This window comes from Camelus bactrianus, chromosome 2 (assembly GCF_048773025.1).
Source record: "Camelus bactrianus isolate YW-2024 breed Bactrian camel chromosome 2, ASM4877302v1, whole genome shotgun sequence".
In the NCBI taxonomy this organism is placed as follows: domain Eukaryota; kingdom Metazoa; phylum Chordata; class Mammalia; order Artiodactyla; family Camelidae; genus Camelus; species Camelus bactrianus.
In genome coordinates this window covers 98,960,367-98,981,548 of record NC_133540.1, presented here as the reverse complement: position 1 = coordinate 98,981,548, position 21,182 = coordinate 98,960,367, and the positions used below count along the sequence as shown (strand labels likewise).

The window sequence follows — 21,182 nt, the reverse complement described above, 5'->3', positions numbered from 1 at the left end:
CACACTGTCCGTTGTAAAAGGAAATGTCAGGTCACGAACCTCCGACTTGGTTTTAGAAGTATGCCAAATCCAATGTGTTTGATTGATTACTTTTCCTAGAGTAAGTCTGGGCTGCTCTTTTTTCCCCCTAGATGTTCCGTTCCCATCGGGCCAGTGGATGTGCAGATACAAAACTCCTCTGTATCCCCGTTTGGGAAACTGGTGATTCACAGCTCCATCGATTACAGTGCGTTCAAGCACAATGGCACAGTGGAATGTAGGGCTCACAACGATGTGGGCAAGAGTTCTGCCTTTTTTAACTTTGCATTTAAAGGTAACAGCAAAGGTATATTTCTTTTTAATCCAATTTAAGGGGATGTTTAGGCTCTGCCTGCCATGTCAATCATGATTTTAAGTCCATTCCATCATGGGCCATGTCATTTCTGGTAATACCAACATTGCACATTTGACTGTCACCAAACTCACCAAGTTTCATTCTGTACTAGTTACTAAAATGTCTGTGGTAATTTTAACCATGTACTCTCTGTACTTTGTGTATTCATGTATGTATGTATGCATGCACGTGTGTGTGTGTGTGTGTGTGTATATATAAAATTGGGTATTTCCAGCTGTTTCTATTAGGAAGGGGTAGAGAAAGAAGATGGGGGAAATAGACTTACCTTATACCAAACAGAAACAGAAATAGGGCAATTGAAATTTTTAAATTCATTTAAACATTATTTAAATTGTTATTTAAAATCAGTTATTTTAACACATTGTCAGACTGTTTCAGAAAGTTAACACTACCTTCTAGGAAATAATCTCCGTGAGCTAATTCATTAATGTCTGTAAAATTTGATTCATGAGTGACCAGCTCTCCTAACATAAGTTAAATGGTCCTTGTGACGAATTGATGAATTGGTGTGAAGTCAGGAGACAAAGAAACTGGGCACGAACATCCACAAGACTGGTTTTTTGTTTTCTTGAGTTGGCAAAGGCGAGTGCCAACAGTGGGGTATGTTCAGTTTTTTTGAGTAATGAGGGGAAGAATCTCACATTGTTCTTCATCATAGGTTTTTTTTCAGACAGGGCAGTGAAAAGAACACTTTCCAAATGTTTTTCTCGGTTGTGAAAGAAATTCATGCTCAATGTAGAAAATCTGAAAAATAGAGGAAAGCATAAAGAAGAAACTGTAAACCATCCATAGAGGAGACGTGTTAAAGTTCAGGGCAGGCATTTCAAGTACAAAGTTTGTCCAGGTGTCGCTTTTCATTGACAAATGGCATAACGTTATTCTTGCACTGTGGAAATCTCAGCTTCTTTTCCACACTTGTCTGGTTTAAAGCTGTTATTTTAAAAGATTCCTTTGAATAACAAGAGTAAGATGATAAGGCAAGGAGCTCAGATACACCTGGTTCGATGGCTGCCCTGAGGGGCTGACAGGTGGGAGGTGGTGAAGATCTGACCCTGCTCACAGGTTGTGATTCCGGGCTCCTCTTTCATTTTAGAACAAATCCAAGCCCATACCCTGTTCACGCCTTTGCTGATTGGTTTTGTGATCGCAGCTGGTATAATGTGTATCATCGTGATGATTCTTACATACAAATATTTACAGGTAACAGTTTATTTGTTCTCTGCCCTGAACGCGGTAATGACTGAACCATGAACTATTAAAAGATGATGTCTCTTTCCCTTTCTCCCTCCACCAGAAACCCATGTATGAAGTACAGTGGAAGGTTGTTGAGGAGATAAATGGAAACAATTATGTTTACATAGACCCAACGCAACTTCCTTATGATCACAAATGGGAGTTTCCCAGAAACAGGCTGAGTTTTGGTCAGTATGAAACAGGGACTTTCCATGTAACCTTTTTGTGTACACATAACAATGGCTTTAGGGAAACCTAATAACTTCCTTTGTTTTATTCCACCTGAAACAGTAAGTGTCTTTTGTGCAATTTCACCACCTTTGATAGGTTTGGCATCAAGCATACTTTAGAGGAAGTGTATCTAGACAAATGTGTCCCTAATTCCTTGATTGGTTTTGAAATGACACAAATGATCCTTCAGTCCCACCACAACCACTACCACTGACTGCCTCGTCTTCCTTTCTATAGGGAAAACCTTGGGTGCTGGCGCCTTCGGGAAGGTCGTTGAGGCCACCGCATACGGCTTAATTAAGTCGGATGCGGCCATGACCGTTGCTGTGAAGATGCTAAAACGTAAGTTCCTGCAGGCCTCTGTGCGTGCTCCACACCTGTGTGCCAGGTTTGGTTTTGGCTAAAATAAGATGTTTCTAATTTTAGCAAGCGCCCATTTGACGGAACGAGAAGCCCTAATGTCTGAACTCAAAGTCTTAAGCTACCTTGGTAATCATATGAATATCGTGAATCTTCTCGGCGCGTGCACCATTGGAGGTAAGACCATGGCCAACTAGCTCTTGTGATCGGTCAAATAATCAAAAGAGGGGATATTTTGATGGTTTTGACAATGCTTGATTATAAACTTCTCGCGAGATTTTTACCCAGGTGGTCAGCATCTTGCTAGATTCCTACCCTGTGGGCTGTGGTTCTTAAGAATGTAAATTTTGGCTTTATCATCCTGAGATGGGATAGCCTAGGACATATCCTCATCACTGTCACGTATGTCCCATTGACATTGGCCTCTTGACTATCTCAAGAATGTCTCATCTCACCCAGAAGGCTTTTCTTTTATCTTACAAGCTTTTATGTTTTGTCGGACCATATTTAGTCACAAAAGGGTTAATGTTCATTTGCATACCATAATTAAAAATAGGCCTCTAAGCCCACCAGCTCTCAAAAAGACACCAAATGAGCCAACACTTCACTTCTATAAAAAACAAATGTCCAATTCGGAAGCTTTCATTAGCCAAGCCTCCCATCAAGGCTTCTATGATGTTTCCAGAAAGCATTTTGGTTGAAAAGAACAAAGATGGGTAAGATGAGCCATTCCTCAAGATCTGGAAAGATCCATGGTGAAGTTGACAGCTTTATATGTCTTAAAACAGCCCCCATAAATGTTGCTTCACCACATCATGAATTGTTCATGAGAGATTTCTGCCTGAGTTAATTAGTTGCCTGTTAACTTCTGAGCTGCAGTTTTCAGGCATTCCTGGCACCAAAGAAAAAAATTTGACTGATGGGGTCCTGCACACAGGTGATGCCCATTATTCCAGGGTGTCCCCCACCTTCCAGTCTCAGCTGGCTGTTCTGGTGGCTGGTTTTCCTATTATGCCGCAGTTTGTGCTTGCGCTGAGCATCATTTCCATAATAACGTTACCAAGAAGGCGTGAAGCCCCCACTGTAAACACAAGTGAATCACAGAATTCATGTAGGAAGCTTGATAATAATAAAATGGTGAAAGCCATAACTCCTGTCTGAAACCAGCAGTCATGCCTGGCCCCTAATCACTCAGAAATTCAGGTAAAAAGATTGTTTAGTTTTACTCCACAGAACGCTGCTTTTTGCTAAGCAGTCTTAATAGATAGGGTTGTACTGGTCCTGAGTAGGCTGAGCATTGAACCTGAATGTGAGTGGCCGTGATCACCCTTGGGTCTTTTTATGGGAGGCTCCATGGTCTGTTTATCTCACCTCTTTCTAACCTTTTCTTTAAATGCTCATAGGGCCCACCCTGGTCATTACAGAATATTGTTGCTATGGTGATCTTCTGAATTTTTTGAGAAGAAAACGAGATTCATTTATTTGCTCAAAGCAGGAAGATCACACAGAAGCGGCGCTTTATAAGAACCTTCTGCATTCAAAGGAGTCTTCCTGGTAAGGCTGATTTACATAAATAGCTGTTGACAGGCAGTTCATGGGGTCATAAGGGTTTGCAATCAAGGATGATTCTTTAAAAAAGTGAGCTGAGGTACTTTGAGGTGCAAAATCAGAATTATTAAATCATTTGAATGTGATTAACGGTTCAGAAAGTTCAAATTGAGTTTTTAAAGATTCAAATAGCGTTGAACTTGAATTTTTGTTGATTTTTTAAAAATGCGTCTTTAGTGCTTTTCTTAGCTTTAGTTCTGTTCAGCTGAATGCATTCTGTGCCTGTTTCTATTATCGTGTTCTATTCTCCCATGTCATTCTCTTTTCACTGTTGAGCTGGGTACTGTATGCATCTTTACGGGGAGACATTGTTTATGGGGAAAATGGGAAGGCCTGCCAGGTTGTCACAGTAAATTCCTGTAAAACCTGTAACAGAATGGCAGAGAACTCCAACAGCTCTCTGCATGTAGGTTTCTGGCCATCTATCTCTGAATCATTTCTGTATACCTTGTCTTTTTTCCTTAACTCATCATGCTATAAACAGGCACAGCTACTCTAGCACATTTTAAAAAATTCGGCACCTTATTTTCATCTCTTTCATCACTGGTACCATTCTGAATTTGAAGGATGTGTCAAGGGCTTCAAGTTTCTTTAAGGAGAGTTGGTGTGGTTTACAGCCAGAATAGAATCCTCTGCCGTGTCTCGCCTCTTCTTTCCAAGTGTTGTTAAGACTTCCCGGATTCACCCAGCCCAGCAGGAATCATACTCATCATGCCCAGTCCCTTCTACTTTATATTTCTGCAGTTGTTTCTTTCCTTTTTATTCACTACATCCCCTACATTTTGAGAAGTCAAGACTGTGTCTCCCAAGCTTAACTCTGGGCCTTCAAGGAGACCTCGGTAAATATTATTATTCACAGGCAGTTATGTCTCTTAAAGTGCTTTTCTATACCTCTGGCTGAAGTTTTAAACCCCAGGTGAGGCTTTTTAATTTCTTTTTTAATCCTGTAAACTTTGAGTAGCGTCAAGTGGCAGTAAAGTACAGTACCAACTACCTCTTGTTGGTTCCTCTAGAGCATATGCCCCTTTATGTGAAAAAAAAAAAAAATGAGCCACTTTGCCTGATTTATAAAACCTTGGCCCCATATATATATTTTTTAACTTCCTGAAATAATGGCCTAAATTGTTCAATCCTATGTAGTGTTCTTTGTGCTTTGGGATCCCATATGGGGTTGGAACCACCAGCACACTCTGAAGGAGATTGTTGTCATGGTGTTTCTATGCTAATCAGAAGCAGGAAGTACTAGAAATCTTGAAGACTCTCCAGCCAAATGTTGCAGACTCAAGAGGTCCAGATGGTTCAGAAAATCGTCCAAATTATTGGTGTTTATCTGAACCAAACCTGGTTTTTTTAAACCTCCTTCCATCAGTTGCTGTATGTTAACGATCTCTGTCTCTCCCTCCCCCCACCCCCCCATAACACATCTCAGAAGCTCTGGTTCTTTGTCTCTTGTCTCTTTCATCTTGCCTCTCTCGAGGCTAATTTAGAGAGTTTGAAGTAATATGGGATAATGGTTTGGTTCTCTGTTTCCCATTTATCCCTGGTGCCAAGAGATGGGAAATTTATAACCTGAGTCCTGTCTATGACTGAACACAAAAAAGACCATCTAATTCCTGGGGATTGGATTCTAATGTTGAGTTTTAAAAACTCTTATCTCCCTGAACAAGATTTTCTTCATTCAAACTTGGCAATGCTTTCTTCAGATAAAGTCAGCCAATTTTGTAAAAAAGGGAGTGGGGAGATAGAGCTGCCCCATGGGTGCTCCCCCACTTCCCATTTTACTTAATCTTGATTTGATGGATGTTTCATCTCTCGCAGCAGTGATAGTACTAATGAGTACATGGATATGAAGCCCGGAGTTTCTTACGTTGTACCAACCAAGGCAGACAAGAGGAGGCCTGCCAGGATAGGTGGGTACTTCCCAAGCAATAAAAGCAACTTCATTGGCAGGGTTTCTCGTACCACTGTGGAATAAACACAACAGCATTCCTGGTAGTGGGGCTCTCCTTTACAGTAGGATGCAGGGGCAGTGCCGGTGGTCAGTGGCGGTGAGGGGTTGCAAGTTGGTATTGGGGGTCAGAGCTTGTGTTGTTGTGTCTGACTGCATCCATGATAACATACATATCAAAATATATCAAATACATATTTGGCATATGAAAAATAAGATACTTTTGTATTCATCCACCCTTCTTCTTCCCTAAAGATTTTTTAATTTAGCCCATGACTGGGGATATTAGCTTTGTGATTCAGCACCTACCTGTCCTAAACACTAGGGAGGTGATTTTACCTGCAAATTCCCATCAGTTCGCTTATTACCAGCCCTCGGTGGTGGTGGTGGTGGTGGTGGTGGTGGTGTCACTGTCTTTGACTTTCCTTGTCTTTAAGGTTTTAACTGCTAAGATAATCCTCCTCCCCCTAACAGGCTCATACATAGAAAGAGATGTGACTCCTGCCATCATGGAAGACGACGAGCTGGCCCTCGACCTGGAAGACTTGCTGAGCTTTTCTTACCAGGTGGCAAAGGGCATGGCGTTCCTCGCTTCGAAGAATGTAAGTAGGGGTGGTTCTGCCCGCCCCCACCGCCCCCAAGGAGCATTTTAGAGCTATAGTGAGAATGTGGAGTGTCATATGAAGTGTGGTTAACCAGAAACAGAGGAAATAGAGTTTATTCATGTTCCAACTGCTGTCTCTTTGGAATTCCTATTCTCGTGTATAAGCTTTAAAGTGCAAGCCTGTCTCAATGAGCTTTCTATGAATCTATTTTTTATATGCAATGAATTCATTTAAAACTTGGGTCTTAGGATATAGGAGCCACTCTTAGAAAATAGGGAGAGAATTATTTTATCAGCCAAAGGAGAGGGTCCTTCATGTAGCTGCAATGCTTGATGAAGCATATACTTGGGTTTTATTGAAGTGAGACCTCAACTATTGCATGGTTCATGAAGTACTGGGGTGAGGCGTGGAGTAAGGGATCAAGAGAGAGTAATAAACACTTGATGAGACGATGGGGATGGGAAGAGACTGTAGAACCAAAACAAGGAACATGGTCTCTGGTCAGTGAGAGGAATTCCTTAGGAACTGGGACTTGCAGAATAGAATGAGGTTAGAGATCTTACCCTTAAATGTCACTGGTGACATTTCCAAGCAATTACCAAACTAAAAGAGGATGTGGATGGCTGAAATAAAGAGCCTCTTTCCTGTGTCCTTGGGGGTATCCAATGGAAAGTTGCAGGCATTTTAGAAACTCTTTAAAAGAACATTCAAAGAGAACCATGCAAAATGAGTTTTCAGTTTTAAAAAATGATCCAACTATTTATAATGTATTTTCCTATGAATGAAAGCAGTTCGCAGAAGAAAAAAAGCATTTATTCGAGTTGGTTTTGCAAGTGATTATAGTAATTAAGGTCCTAACGACGTGAAACACAAATGTGAACATCATTCAAAGCGTAATTTGGATATTTATTTTTGGTGCGCCGAATAGTTTAAAATGTAAAACTAAAGTATTGGCACTGTATAACATAAGCAGCGTTCTAGCATTAAACATAGTTTTCACTCTTTGAAAGTTTAAAATAAGTTTAAATGGTTTTTCTCTTTTGTCTCCCACTCTCCTAATAGTGTATTCACAGAGACTTGGCAGCCAGAAATATCCTCCTTACTCATGGTCGGATCACAAAGATTTGTGATTTTGGTCTAGCCCGAGACATCAAGAATGATTCTAATTATGTGGTCAAAGGAAACGTGAGTACCCACTCTGCCTTGACAGTCCAGTCCAGTGAAGGCTTTTAGTTTCAAGTTTTCTTAAGTATTTTTTATGATTTTTATAATGCAAGTCCTACCTTTGAGATAGCACGCATTTTTAGCAGTCGGATGAAGAGTACTTCAGCAAAATTCTGATAGCGGAATTCCTAATTCTAATTGTGTAATTATGGGGCATGTGAAGGGAACAGAAATAGCCTTAATTTTCATTAGAGCCTGAGAATAGCAATGAACTCGATTTTGTTCAAGTGAAACAAATGTGGACCTGAAGGTCACAGCAGGAGAATTTTATTTTGAGATTGACATGCTAGGTGAAAAAGACTAAAATCTAAGGTAATGCTCAGAATTAGGTGTATAGAATGTTGGATCTTATAAACAAGAGAGCTTATTAAGTATGTTCATAAGTAATAATTGGCCTATGGGAACATAGTGATTTTACTTCAAAGTGCTTTATTTCATTGCCAATTTTCATGTTCTCATCAGAACAGCCCCTTGGCTTTAGGATGCAGTATCTTCACCTTTTAAGAGCTGGAGAAACTAAAAGCACAGTGTATTTTAGCAATGTTTGTCTGAGATGACACAGGTCAGTAGAGGCTGCAACCAGAGCCTATGATTTCTAGAACAATATCCTGTTAGTATGGAAGCCAGTAGTCCTGAACACATATTCTTCTCCATCTATTTTCCCAGACCCACATCTTACTGTCCAGAGTTATTCCTGGAGGTAGCTGTCTGTGTGCCTTGTGTTAATGTAGTGTTTTCTCTTCCATCACTATGGCATCTCTGTGGGTGGGCTGTCCTAGACTTGGTTTTGTGGCAATGGTGCTGCATTTACTTCTAGCATGCATTTCTAACAACTCTCTGAAGGCTAGGAGTGTTAAGATCACCAAGTCCTTTCCATCTTGGTGCACAATTAGAAGTAAGGATGAACGATGGTTCCTTACCCAGGCCTTTGAATAAAAGGTGGTTTGTTCTGGACCCAGTCTTCCTGAGTTCAAATCTGGTTCTATTATTTAGTGGCTGCGTAATATTTGAAAAGAATTACCCCAACACCTCTGAACTTTGGTTTTTCTCCTTTTGGTCATAATCCTGTCCCCTGCCTCATAAAGTTGTTGTGAGGATTAAATGAGTTAATATGCGTAAAGTGCTTAGAACAGTACCTGGCACGTTGTAGCTAATACTTATGTGGCACTTAATATTCTGGCTCTTCTTGATAAAGGTCTTATTTGGAAAGCGAGTAATCATGGCAGTGGATATGCTGCAGCTTCCTTTTTTTTTTAACTTATCTAAAGTTCTTTTTCTTTTTTCTTTTTTTTTTTTGGTGGTGGGCGAGGTAATTAGATCTATTTATTTATTACTGGAGGCACTGGGAGTTGAACCCAGGACCTCCTTCATGCTAAGCACGTGCTCTACCACTGATCTATACCCTTCCCCCTGCTGCAGCTTCTTAATAGCTCATTATTGGCTAGGGACCTTAGTTGGAATGAACAGGGTTAGGTTAGGTCCCACCAGGCTTCAGACTGTGGACTCCAGCTAAGCCTGTGGAACTAGCCAATCACAGGTATCACTCCCCACCAAGCTACTGGGTACGGGAGAAGTTCAAAGCAAGGAAACTCACACTGCATGTTACTGTGCCCAATTTTATGTCACAGTCATTTGAGACCTTCTCATTATGTCGGTTCCTCTGAAAGTTCTTCCATTTCACACAGGTTCTTAGTCATTTTTGTGCTGTGGCTCCTTTCATAGTCTGGTGACCCTGTGCGTCCCTTGCTAGAATGCTGTTTTAAATGCGTAAAATAAAGTACATAGGATTACGGAAACAGCAATTAGATTGAAATGCAGTTATCAAACTATTAAAAAGTACCTCTGTGCTATTCATTACACGTGCTTCTTTGTTACACAGAATAACATGTTCTAGCTGTGGGTCCAACAACTCCTATAATTTCAAAGTGATGCATGGAAAACTGTAATATGTTGAAGATATCCATGTTACTATTGGTGACAAAGGTCGCAGGCTGAGACCACGGTGCTTTATTATGTTCATCTGTCATTTAAGGAAATGTTCAACTTCATTCAGAAGTTAGTAAAAACAAGAATGTAACGTTTCCCCTTCCAAGTTCACAGGCCCCTGAATTCAAGACACCTTTAGATCTCAGGTTAAGGGCCCCTATAATAGCTTTAGCACAAAATCTGGGGGGGGAATACGGGAAAGCTTTTTTTTTCCCTGCTGACTAAAATAACTTTAAGACTAGGAAAAAAATTGTCTTCCTGGTTTTCAATCCTAAATGGATTAAGAGAAGGATGGATTTAGCTTTTAATGGTAAATTAAGATCCGGGAATCCAGAAATGTCTCTAAGAGGAATTGTCATGGAAAGTTTGGCTCGATTTTAGCAGGATGAGTTCAGGATGTGAAGATCAGCTGCTGAATTTAAACCTCGAATCTGCCACTCACCACTTTGGAATCGTAATCAGCATAAGCCACTACTCTGTACTGAGTATAATGCAGGGCAGTTTTTCAGATCCGAGTGAGTCAGCAGTACTGGGATAAACACTGGAACCACATTATCTCATTTAACCCACAAGACAAGTCGTGGAATTTGAAGTAGTGTTTTTCTTTACAGAAGAATATTTCGAGGCTTACTTATAGACACATAAGTGACTTTCCCATTAATAAGGGATATTAATAAGGGATAATTTTGGTTGCATATTACAGGAAACCCCAAAGAAAAGAGGTACGGGAGTCACCGACCAGGGCTGAAATAGAGGTTTCATCAAGTACTCAGGGAACAGATCCCTTTACCTCTCTGTTTTTTACTATCCCTGGTGAATCCCTCATCTTCATGGTCCAAGATGGCTAGGAGATAGCCAGCCAGCCATTCCAGAAGGCAGGATGGAGGAAGAGTCAAGAGGGGAAGGCCACAGAGCACATGCCAGCTTCATTTTAAGGAGGTTTTCTAAAGCTACCATACCACACTTATACCTCAGTGGCCAAAACGGAGCCACAGGGCTGCACCCAGCTGCAAAGGAGGTGGGCAAGGGAGTCCCTACTGTGGGGTCTGCTGCCCAGAACTGAAATGCTTTTGAAATCTCCTAGGTGTGGAAATATATTTTCGAACCTGAAAATGCAGCTATCCAAATTTCAATGGAAGTATAATTCATGTAAAATATATTTTAGTTAGTATTTTGTAAAACGCACTTTGTGTGTCAACCTTGGTTTCTCAGATCTGTTATTACAGTGTTTACAAGGGAGGGGAGGCCTTCCCTCACCTCCCTTTTGACAGAGATGAGAAGTCCTTTTTTAAGGAAAAAAAAATTGAGAAATTGTATTGATTTAGAAAAGGGGACAGGAACCATGGGAAGTCATGTTTCTATTAAGGGGAAAAGGGGAAACATACTCAGGGTAAGTAAACAAACCTCTGTGTTACTTGAGGCCAGTGGCAGAGCCCGGATTAGAACCCACGTATCTGTCTCTGACATCTGTGCTCCTCATCACCACACTGTACAGACTCCACCTTGGACATGGGGATAGAATCCAGTTGACCCTGGAATAAACGCAGGGGTTGATCTGGGTATAATTCTTAGCCAGCCCTCCATACCCGTGGTTTCTCCGCATCTGTGGATTCAACCGACCACAGGCCGTATAGTACGGTAGTTTTGACTATTGAAAAATACCCATGTGTAAGTGGACCCACACAGTTCAAACCCTCGTTGTTCAAGTTGTACTCGTGATCCACCTATTTCAGAGGTAGGTGGGGTCGTCTGAGGTCTTATGGGTCGAAGGCCTTTGTGAGATGGCCATCAGGTTCTCCCGGCCACCTCTCAGCAGGAGCAACACCTACAGGAATACTTACTATTTCTGTTTTGTTTTGTTTTGTTTTTGAGCTTCTTAATGAGCGTTGCTGAATCTGCTGTGCTTCCGTTTCAGGCTCGGCTACCTGTGAAGTGGATGGCACCTGAGAGCATTTTCAACTGTGTGTACACGTTTGAAAGTGATGTCTGGTCCTACGGGATTTTTCTCTGGGAGCTGTTCTCTTTAGGTAAAATGAGCCTTGCCAAAGGCACCTTGATGAGACCCAGGGCATCTTCTTTGTTATCAGTGTCCTGCTTGCTTATTATTACCCTGATTTGCAAACCATTTGTGCCTCAGGAAGCAGCCCCTACCCTGGAATGCCAGTCGATTCTAAATTCTACAAGATGATCAAGGAAGGTTTCCGAATGCTCAGCCCCGAGCACGCACCTGCCGAAATGTAAGGGCCCTTCAGACAATGTTTCCCCCTTTTATTTTCCTTTTTAAAGACAGAAACCCAGATGTTGAGGGTTTTCACTAGCATGGTTTGAAATGTCACTTTGTTCCTTTTTATGACACCCTGGTCGGTTGTCATTTCTGTCGCTTATTTTAGTCATTCTTGTCACCTAATGTACAGAAAGTTCTGGCAGCATGGCATGCACCCAGGGTTTTATTGTATATGCTTGTCAGTCAGTATGTCCAGTTGCGTGGCCCTGGGATAATTTTTGGGATTGCTGCACGGCACACCCCTGAGGACGGGTCAAGGGCACTGAGGAGTGGTAAATGGCCCTCATTTTTCAGGTACGACATAATGAAGACTTGCTGGGACGCCGATCCCCTGAAAAGGCCAACATTCAAGCAGATCGTGCAGCTGATTGAGAAGCAGATTTCAGAGAGCACCAACCACGTAAGTAAGCTTTAGCCAGATTCCGAACTTCCCTTCTCTGGGTGCCAGGCGCGGCCTCCTCCTCAGGCTCTGGGATGAGGACCAAGCTCCCCTCCCTCCTCTCCTTGACTTAGGCTGTAAATTGGGCTCTGGGTAGGAGAGTAAAGCAATGGAAACGAGTTATTTTTTTGCCCGATCTCCGCATGCTGGGCCAAAGAATGTGAAATGAGGAGGGGAAAGAGTAGAGGGTTTGGCGCTTAGAAGTGTGGAAATAGAAGCTTCCAGAAGGATTTGCCACATTTCCTCCCGCACCCCAAATGCTGGTCATGGGGTCAGCATGTTCTCTGCTCTCTCATACGGCAGGCCATTCAGGGTTGGGGGTGATGTGAACGAGAATAAAAGCATAGACAAGACAGCTTGTTACTGCAGAAAAATAAGCCTTCTGCTCAAGAACATGAGAGAGTGGTCCTGCCCGTAGCCCTATAGAGTGAGTGGCTATTTGAAGTTGGGAGATCCTGCCTGGTAATTTGGGGAGGGGAGGAAATTCAAAGCGCACATCCATTATTTCTTCTGCTTTTAAGGAAGAATGAGTGATCTTACCTGGACTCAGGTTTTTTTAAGCTGCTTTTTTTTCCTGGTTTGTGTGTACTTGGAGCTATCTTTTCTGAGAGTTTACCACCAATACTTTTGGGTTGAGGCTTGCTTTTCTGGGCGTCAAAGCACATTTCAAATTAAACAGCATTTCCCACCCAAGTGCCTGGTTCTCACTGGAAGACCCCTGCAAGGATCACCAGTTTCTTAACGAATGATGTCAGCTGTTGGATTGTAGTTGGCTGTAGTGGTTTTTCAACCTTTTTTTTGTTTTAAGTTAGATAGTTCTCCTTCCCAGATATGTCCCAGCAGAAGAGCGCATTTTGGACCATCACTTCTTATGTCATCAGACCTTGGGGAGAATGAGGGATGAAACAAAACTGGTCTTGGGTCAATCTGGTTTGGTTCTTGGCTGTTGGGTCTCATTAACCTCCTGGCTCTAAGAGTCTTTGCAAGTTAACGAGCCCCTTCGTTGCTGTGTTCATTGTGGTGACTGATGTATTGACTGTGGACTTGTTTTCCTCAGATTTATTCCAATTTAGCGAACGGCAGCCCCCACCGGGAGAACCCAGTGCTGGACCATTCCGTGCGGATCAATTCCGTCGGCAGCAGCGCATCTTCCACACAGCCTCTGCTTGTCCACGAAGACGTCTGAGGCCGAATGAGCATCTGGGGGGCTCCCCAGCAAGAACAACCCCCTGTTCTTTTGGTTTTCATGATGGTTATTTTGTTTTCCTTTGACTCGCCTCCTTCTCCAGGGTAGTGGACATCCCGCTGTAATCCTTTCTTTACAAGCACACTTGAGTGGCCGATGTTTGTCCCCACCTACTGTCAAGCTGCATCTATTCCCAATAGCAAGCTAGCCCACCCCCGTTAACCAAAAAAAACCAGACTTGGAGAAGGGGAGGGTGGACCGTGCTGGACACACCCGGAGTCCTTTCCAAGGCTTTTCTCCGATTTCTGTTTGAAAAGTGTAGTTGGCAGTTTATTTGAATACATGGCAGTCGTCACCTTCGGTCCTGATAATCATCCACAATGAGGTGATGCAGCAGCAGGATTAGAAGCTGAAACCCTAACCCCGTGATGTGGAAAATAGAATGTTATTCAAATAAAGGGCAGAAGCCTATGAATATCAGGGCTCAAGAAATCTAGTAGTTCATGCTGGGAATGAGACGCCGTGGAAAAGTGCTCTCCAAGCATGAATACAGCCTGCCGGGCATGAGCCTTTGTCCTCCCGACCTGGTTTCTAAATAGACTTTGCTGTTAGGGAGCTGAACTGGAGAGACGGCCTCCTCCCCAGCCCCCATTTTGTATATACTCATCTGTCAGTCATACGTGTTCACATACTGGAGGGAGGAACCCCCAAGGTGTAGTTTCTGGCTCAAGTTTGCTGCGTGTAGGCATAGATAGAGCCAGACAAGTTTGAAATCAACAGTTAGTGCTTTGCTTTTTTTTTTTTAAAGGAAAAAACATAATTGCCAAGCACAATCTTAACAAAAATCTCCTTTTGTCACCGATGAACTTGCTCGATACAGATAGTCCAGAACAAACTGACCCGCTTCAGAATGGCATTGTGTTCAATAGATTTGATGCCATTTGAAAAAAAAAAAAAGTGACTGATTTACTGCATGGCTCCAGCAGGAGTGACAAAACACTGCTGTCTTAGTTTGGATTCTTCTGTAGCAGGAAATAAAATTTAGATTCCACCTCCATTGCAGGCATGTCCTGGATGCCGGGCCAGTATCTATATAAGTGTGTATGTGCACGCGCGTGTGTATGCTTGTAGACAAATACTTTGGGAGTATGCTTGCCTTGAGCCCAAGAGGGCCCTTCAGTACCCAGGAAGCAGCCTGGCTTTCATCCGCAGCGCAGCTCCTGTTTCTCTTCACCTGGCTGTCTAGAGAAGCTTACCAGCAGTTACACAGAGGCGAATAGGAAGCGGAGTGCGTAAGTACCTATTTATTTGCAACCCACCTGCACTTAAGGCACTCTGTTATTTATACTCAACATACTGTACCTGTTCCATAGACATTATTAATGCTACTCTTCCCACCGAAACATATTTAAATTTTACCCTTTAGGCTGTAGCCTGGATACTATTCCTAGAGTTTACCTTTTTTTTTTTTTTTTCCTCGCCCGGTTATAAGAGGTCCATGGGTACATGGCAAGGTTTGTGTGTTGTCTTGCGAGATTCAGGTAGGCTACCCCCCCAGTTTTCCCCTCCTAGTTCCCTGAGACTACATTTAGAGAACTGTAGCCATTTATCTGGAAGTAACCATTTGCACTGGAGTTCTATGCTCTCGCACCTTTCCAAAGGTAACAGGTTTTGTTGTCATGTAAGAGCTTGTCGCTGTTTGCCATACTTTGTCTGAAAGTTTCCTTTGCATTTCTATTGACTTTGATTCTAGTAAGGAAAGTGGTTGTTCATTGTAGACGTCTAGGTACTTCAGGGGCACTTCACTGAGTTTTGTCTTGGATATTCTCGAAAGTTTATATTTTTATAATTTTTTTTTTACATCAGATGTTTCTTTGCAGTGGCTTAATGTTTGAAATTATTTTGTGGCTTTGTTTTGTAAATATTGAAATGTAGCAATAATGTCTTTTGAATATTCCCAAGCCCATGAGTCCTTGAAAATATTTTTTATATATACAGTAACGTGTAAATACGTAAGCGGTGCAAGTTTAAAGAGTGTTGATGTTTCCATGTTTTTTTTCCTGATATGTTGTCCAATTGTTGACAGTTCTGAAGATTCTAATAAAAGTGTAAATATATAAATCAAGTGGAATTATTTTGATTCTTTCAAGCATAGTGAAATTAAACTTTAAAGTGTCACCAGTGCATTCACCCTGATATTAGAATGTTTTGTACCTAGTGTGCATAAGATACACACAAGGCTGTCAGATCACTAGGATTTATATACTTGAAGATTCAGCAGACATTTATTAAGAATTTGTATGCGCTGTATTTTCTCATTTTATTTTTACAACCCAAGGTCTCCATTTAAATTGAAAAATAAATAGAGAAAGCATTTTGAGGATACTGCACCTTGCTACAATGATTATTAGGTTGATTCATGTGGAATGACCGTTGTGATGGGCGAAATAATGGTCAAATAGCAGCAATTTCATGTAATTCAGTCTAATATAACTGGCATGCTTCCTCCTAAAAGAGATTGTCTAAAAATTAAACATGAACAGTAAGGCAATTCACAAGGGTGACATGAGGAATCTCAAGAAAGTAGTTTGTATTCTTGTTGGCTTGGATTTTGAAGATAGGTTGTTCCCTCCCAAGATGTTCACTCCACCCTTCGATCTTCATTCTCACTCACTTCTGGGACAAGATAAAGTTCCGTCACTGCCTTGGAGGGACGTGACTCGTGCCTTTTAGCTCAGTACTGTCTTGTGGCTGAAGCATCCTTTGTCATCAGGAGGGACTGTCCAGACCAGTGGAACCTGCATGGAGCCTAAGAGTTACTCCAGCTTAAAACAAAGAATCACCCTGAACCATGAAATCCTATTAAAAATGAGTTCAGCACACAAAACACCATCCGATTTTATTTTCTTTATTGACATGGCATCTACATGTGCAGAAATAACTCTTGAAAGGAGAGGGAAGAGGGGTGAGGGCTGACCTGTAATAAAGAAGAATCCTTTTAAAATCAGGAGGGAACTGTGTGGCCAAGGACGCATCAATAATCAATAAAAAGCAGACCCACACTTCAGTCAAGCGTTTTCCATTATTTTATTACAGATGGGAATGAATGCTAATTGACCACCACACAAAGAAGTCCTTTCTTGATGAATGTATTCCAGTATCATTTTGACTTCTTCGTGTGTGGGAAATCTCAAGTTAGAAGCCGTCCATGGCCCCTATATTATTAGTCTAGCTATTCCCCTCACTGGCCCAGCTTTTAATCAGCAAGTAGGTGCTTGGTGTCCAGGCTCCGACTGGGTTCAGAGGTGCCAACCTTGTCTCTACCCCTTACTGCTCTGTGACGTTGGGCAGATTAGCTCTTGAAATCTCATTTTCCATAACAGTGGTATCTGCCTCGATGTACTAATCTGAAGCTGTCAGACCACCTGGTCCATATACCTACTACTTAAATAATGATCAAAAATGGTAACTTTGGTCACGGCTGTTAGGCTTACTGGGAAGAAAGAAGATACTCCTGTACCAGCAGAACCCAGCTGTTACCCCGTATAGAACTCAACTGGCAGGAATGTGTTTCTAGTTGTCCTCTTTCTCTTAAATGCAAACAATATTGTACTGGTTTGCTGTGAAACTTTGCTATAGAGATTTCTGTGTTTTATTAAAATTCCAACTTTTTAGCCATGAATTCAAGGATTTTTTTTTTTTAATGGAGGTACTGGGGATTGAACCCAGGACCTCACACATGCTAAGCACATGCTCTACCACTGAGCGATTCCCACTCCACCCAAGGCTATTCTTGCTACAGATTTCCTTCCATGATTCTGTCACATCATAAACATGCCCCACTTTTCTTATTCTTCCATCCATTCTGACGTCGTATTGTCGCTTCTTTCCAAGCCAGCCCCCACCTTCAAGACCAGGGAAATAATTTCAGTTGGAAGATGCCTCTTGAGTTCCCATGACATTTGGTACCTGTGCCTCCTATTGGTCTTATAATCTATTCTGCCTTGTACTGTAATTACTTCAATTCTTGTCTTAGCTCCTCCCTACCCCCACCCCCATATTCAATCTTCAATTAACATAAAATACCTATATGGGCTAGGTTCACTGGTTACCACTCACTTGTTAAAATATTTAATTGTCTAGACATTCAGAAGTTAACTTGCTCAAGAAGTTGCAAGAGGTTAAGACTTGCCCAAGTTCACTTAGCCATGTTCGTGGAGTCGAGATTTGAATTTTGATCTGAGTTTCTGCACCTCAGTGGTGGCAAGTGCCTGGTCTTCCCACGCTCCATCTCCCCTCCATGTCTGTGCAGACATCGCTCATCTACCACAGCAGTCTACCATGGAGACAAGGTGCCTTAGAAATCTAAGGCACAGCCTTTTCCAGGAAGCCCATACAAGTCAGTTGGAGTTAGCCTAAGGAGAGACTTACCTGTAACCCTTAGATGATCACCATGTTTCAGGTTTCTTGAGGCACAGGTGTTCTCTCTAAGATGCGCCTGAGGTTTCTAGCATAGTGTTTCATGAGTGATTAATTAATATTTTTTGAATGAATAATTAAACATTCCATCAGCATGAGCAAGGGAGAGCCATCTGGGAGGAAATGGGTCCAGGAAAGACAGGAAACATACAATGTTACCGAGAATGGGACCTTGGAAGTCAGCCTCATGTCACACTAGGGGGTGAGGCTTTGTGGGGAACAGAGAAGGGGAACTAGGAAAGTGCCTTTGGGCAGCCTTACCGAGGCCTGCACAGCTGCTTTGTGGGAACCAGGAGACAAGAAGTAAAGAGGGCTTGGGTGGCTGCGGAGGGTGGGGAGAAAGGGAAAGTGGCAGAAGTTCTCTTCCTTATTCAGAAATGAGGAGAGCCGAGGAAGCTACCAAGATGGCCCTGGGCTGGAGGTACAGAAACAAGACAGGAGACCTGCACCCCAGGCTTAGCCTTGGGACGGTCCTGCAGAGCCAGCATGTCCAAGGAGAAACATCTCCCGGTAGGGGTCTTGGGACCACCTTGGCTATCAGGAAGTACCAGCTGGACAGGCTTCGAGTGAATATTTGTGAAGGAAAGTGTATGAGTCTGCTGGAGCTGCTGTAACACAGTACCACAAACTGGGGGGCTGAAACAACTGTTACCTATTGCCTCACAACTCTGGAGGCTGTAAGTCCAAGATCAAGGCATTGGCAGAAGTCCTTCTGAGGGCTGTCAGAGAGCATCGGTCCCTCGCCTCTCTCTTAACTTCTAGGGGTTTGCTGGTGATCCTCGGCATCCCCTGGCTTGTAGATCTCGGCCCTCCTCCCATGGTGTTCTCCCTCTGTGTGTCTGTGTCCAAATTCCTTTTTATAAGGACGGATTAAGGGCCCACTCCACTCCAGTGTGACCTCATCTTAACTAATTACATCTGCAATGGACTCATTTCCAAACAAGGTCAATTCTGAGGTACCGGATGTTACCGTTACGACTTCAGCATATGAACTTGGTAGGACACAACTCAATCCATGACAGAAGAGTCTCAGGTGAACTGTTCCTCATTAGAGTCCTGAAATTGGCCCTCTAAAAACTAAAAGTGATCTCCAAAGTGCTTACTTCAGAGCACTCTTTTCAATTATTGTATTAGTTAGAACAGTGTCTAGAACACTGCCTGGTCTGTAGCCAACACTCAGTACTTGCTGAATGATGCTTTCTGCTCCTCCTTGGATCTTGCCTCCTGGCCTGCCCTCCCTGGTCCTCCTCTTGTTTTTCTCTATCACCCTTCCAAAGGTCACAATTGCACAGGGTCTGGTCCTTAATGTCTTCTTCCTGTCTGACATGCTCCCACCAAACACTGGTCTATCTCATCTCATCCCCAGGATGTGGCTGTCACCTACAAGCAGATTTCCAACTCTGTCTCTGACATTTCTAGCCTTGGCTAGACTAGGGTTGCCAGATAAAACATCCAGTTAAATGTCCCATGCAACACTGGGGACATAGATACTAAAAATGTATTTATTGTTTATCTGAAATTCAGACTTAACTGGTGTCCTATATTTTAATAACCCTTGTGTAGATTTGGGGAATATTCAAGGTCCAGTATGTGGATGAAATGTAGTTTCACTGTTTGTAAAAAACAGAGCAGGAACTTTATTTTAGTGAAGGTCTGTAGGTGGCAAATCTTCTTAGTTTTTGCTGTCTAAATTACCTCAAAAATATTTTCATTGGATATAAAACTCAAGGATAGCAATTATATTTTTCAGCATGCTTATTTCCACTCTCTTCTGGTCTCCATTGTTGCTATTGGGAAGTCAGATCAATCTATTCTTTTGAAGATAGTTATCTGTCTTTTTTTTTTTTTCTTTATTCTTCTAACATTCTCTTTGTCTTTGGTTTCATTGTGATATGTCTAAGCTTGAATTTCTTTCTATTTATCTGATTGGGGATTCTCTGGACTCTTTGAATCTATGGATTGGTGTTTTTCATCGATACCGGGAAATTCTCAGCCCTTTTTAAATTGCCTCTGCCCATCCTGTTTCTCTTCTCCGTCTGGGATTCCAATTCATTGCATCTCAGAACCTCTCACTCTGTCCTCCATGTCTCTTAATCTGGCTTTCATATGTTCCTTCTTTTTGTCTTTCTGGGCTGCCTGCAAGGTAGTTTCTATTCTTCCTGTTATCTGAATCCCCCTTCAGCTCCTGCCCACAGAGAATATTTTTAGCACCTTTATTGAGGTATAATTAACATACCATAACACTCACTCATTGTAAGTGTATAATTCAGTGATTTTATTAAAATTTTAGAGTTATGCAACCATCCCCACGGTTTTAGAACATGATCCCCCAAATTTCTCTCATGTTTGTTTGCAGCTGATGAGTATTCAAATTATTTGAACGAATTAAATTTCAGTGATTCTTGCTTTGTAAGATGACACTGCATATTTGATTCTCTTACAACATGTACTCACTCTTTCAGTCATTTAGGTCTCTGGGAACTTTCTAGATGTTTAGTGATACCTGATATGTTGCCTTGTTTGGATAATTCTCTGTGATGATAATGGCAATGGTGAGGAAGATGGTGATGATAGATACCATTTGTTGAATGCCTGGACCTATATTAGATGTCGTATGTCCGTTAGCATAACTGACACCATCTTTGGCCCGCACAGGTCCTCTTGTTCTTCCACTGACCCTACCCAGGACTGTATTGTGCAGTAAATCACTTCTCTGTCGTTAAGGGCTTTGTTGCTAATAGGTATTGTTTAATAATCATTACGGCCTCTGTGCTCCTGTAGTCTCCAGACAATGGTGAAGACCTTTGTTGACATATTCCCAGTGCCCATGAGACTAGTTACTGATTCATAAATCTTGACTTAGGAATGCACTCCCTGTTTCCAAGCATGTACCCCCATGCCCGACGTGATCTATAAAATTGTTCCATTGGCCTCTCAGCAGTGTGGAGTGTAGGTGTAAATACTTTCAGATGGTTGTCCGCCCCATCCACCCTGTGAGTAGGTTGCCCTATAAGAAAGTGATCCATTGATAAAATAGAGCTGCCTGCCTCACTTTTCCATCTCAAGACACCTTCTCAGTTTGATGGGCATTTTTCTTCATCCTCCAATAGATGTGTTACACACATTACCTTATTTAAAGCCTCAAAATAACACTAGGAGGTAAGTACGATTTATCTCCATTTAAAGGTGAGAAAACTGCCTCTGA

At 42.1% G+C, this 21,182-nt stretch overlaps 1 protein-coding gene across 8 annotated transcripts in view; it reads left to right on the top strand.

The window, feature by feature from the left end:
* KIT (KIT proto-oncogene, receptor tyrosine kinase) overlaps positions 1–15,623 on the top strand; it is a 77,432-nt gene extending 61,809 nt beyond the window's left edge. For 2 of the 8 annotated variants that reach the window (XM_074347748.1, XM_074347720.1), the window contains 13 exons: positions 132–325; positions 1,488–1,594; positions 1,689–1,815; positions 2,096–2,200; positions 2,285–2,395; positions 3,622–3,772; positions 5,648–5,736; positions 6,249–6,376; positions 7,442–7,564; positions 11,505–11,616; positions 11,727–11,826; positions 12,168–12,273; positions 13,370–15,623. In XM_074347748.1, coding sequence (XP_074203849.1) covers positions 132–325; positions 1,488–1,594; positions 1,689–1,815; positions 2,096–2,200; positions 2,285–2,395; positions 3,622–3,772; positions 5,648–5,736; positions 6,249–6,376; positions 7,442–7,564; positions 11,505–11,616; positions 11,727–11,826; positions 12,168–12,273; positions 13,370–13,498 — 1,582 coding nt within the window. In that variant the 3' untranslated portion in view covers positions 13,499–15,623. Of the gene's footprint in view, positions 1–131; positions 326–1,487; positions 1,595–1,688; positions 1,816–2,095; positions 2,201–2,284; positions 2,396–3,621; positions 3,773–5,644; positions 5,737–6,248; positions 6,377–7,441; positions 7,565–11,504; positions 11,617–11,726; positions 11,827–12,167; positions 12,274–13,369 lie in introns of all 8 variants that reach the window. The other 6 variants (XM_074347763.1, XM_074347740.1, XM_074347731.1 and 3 more) reach the window with 3 other exon arrangements.
* The last annotated feature ends 5,559 nt before the right edge of the window (positions 15,624–21,182 follow it).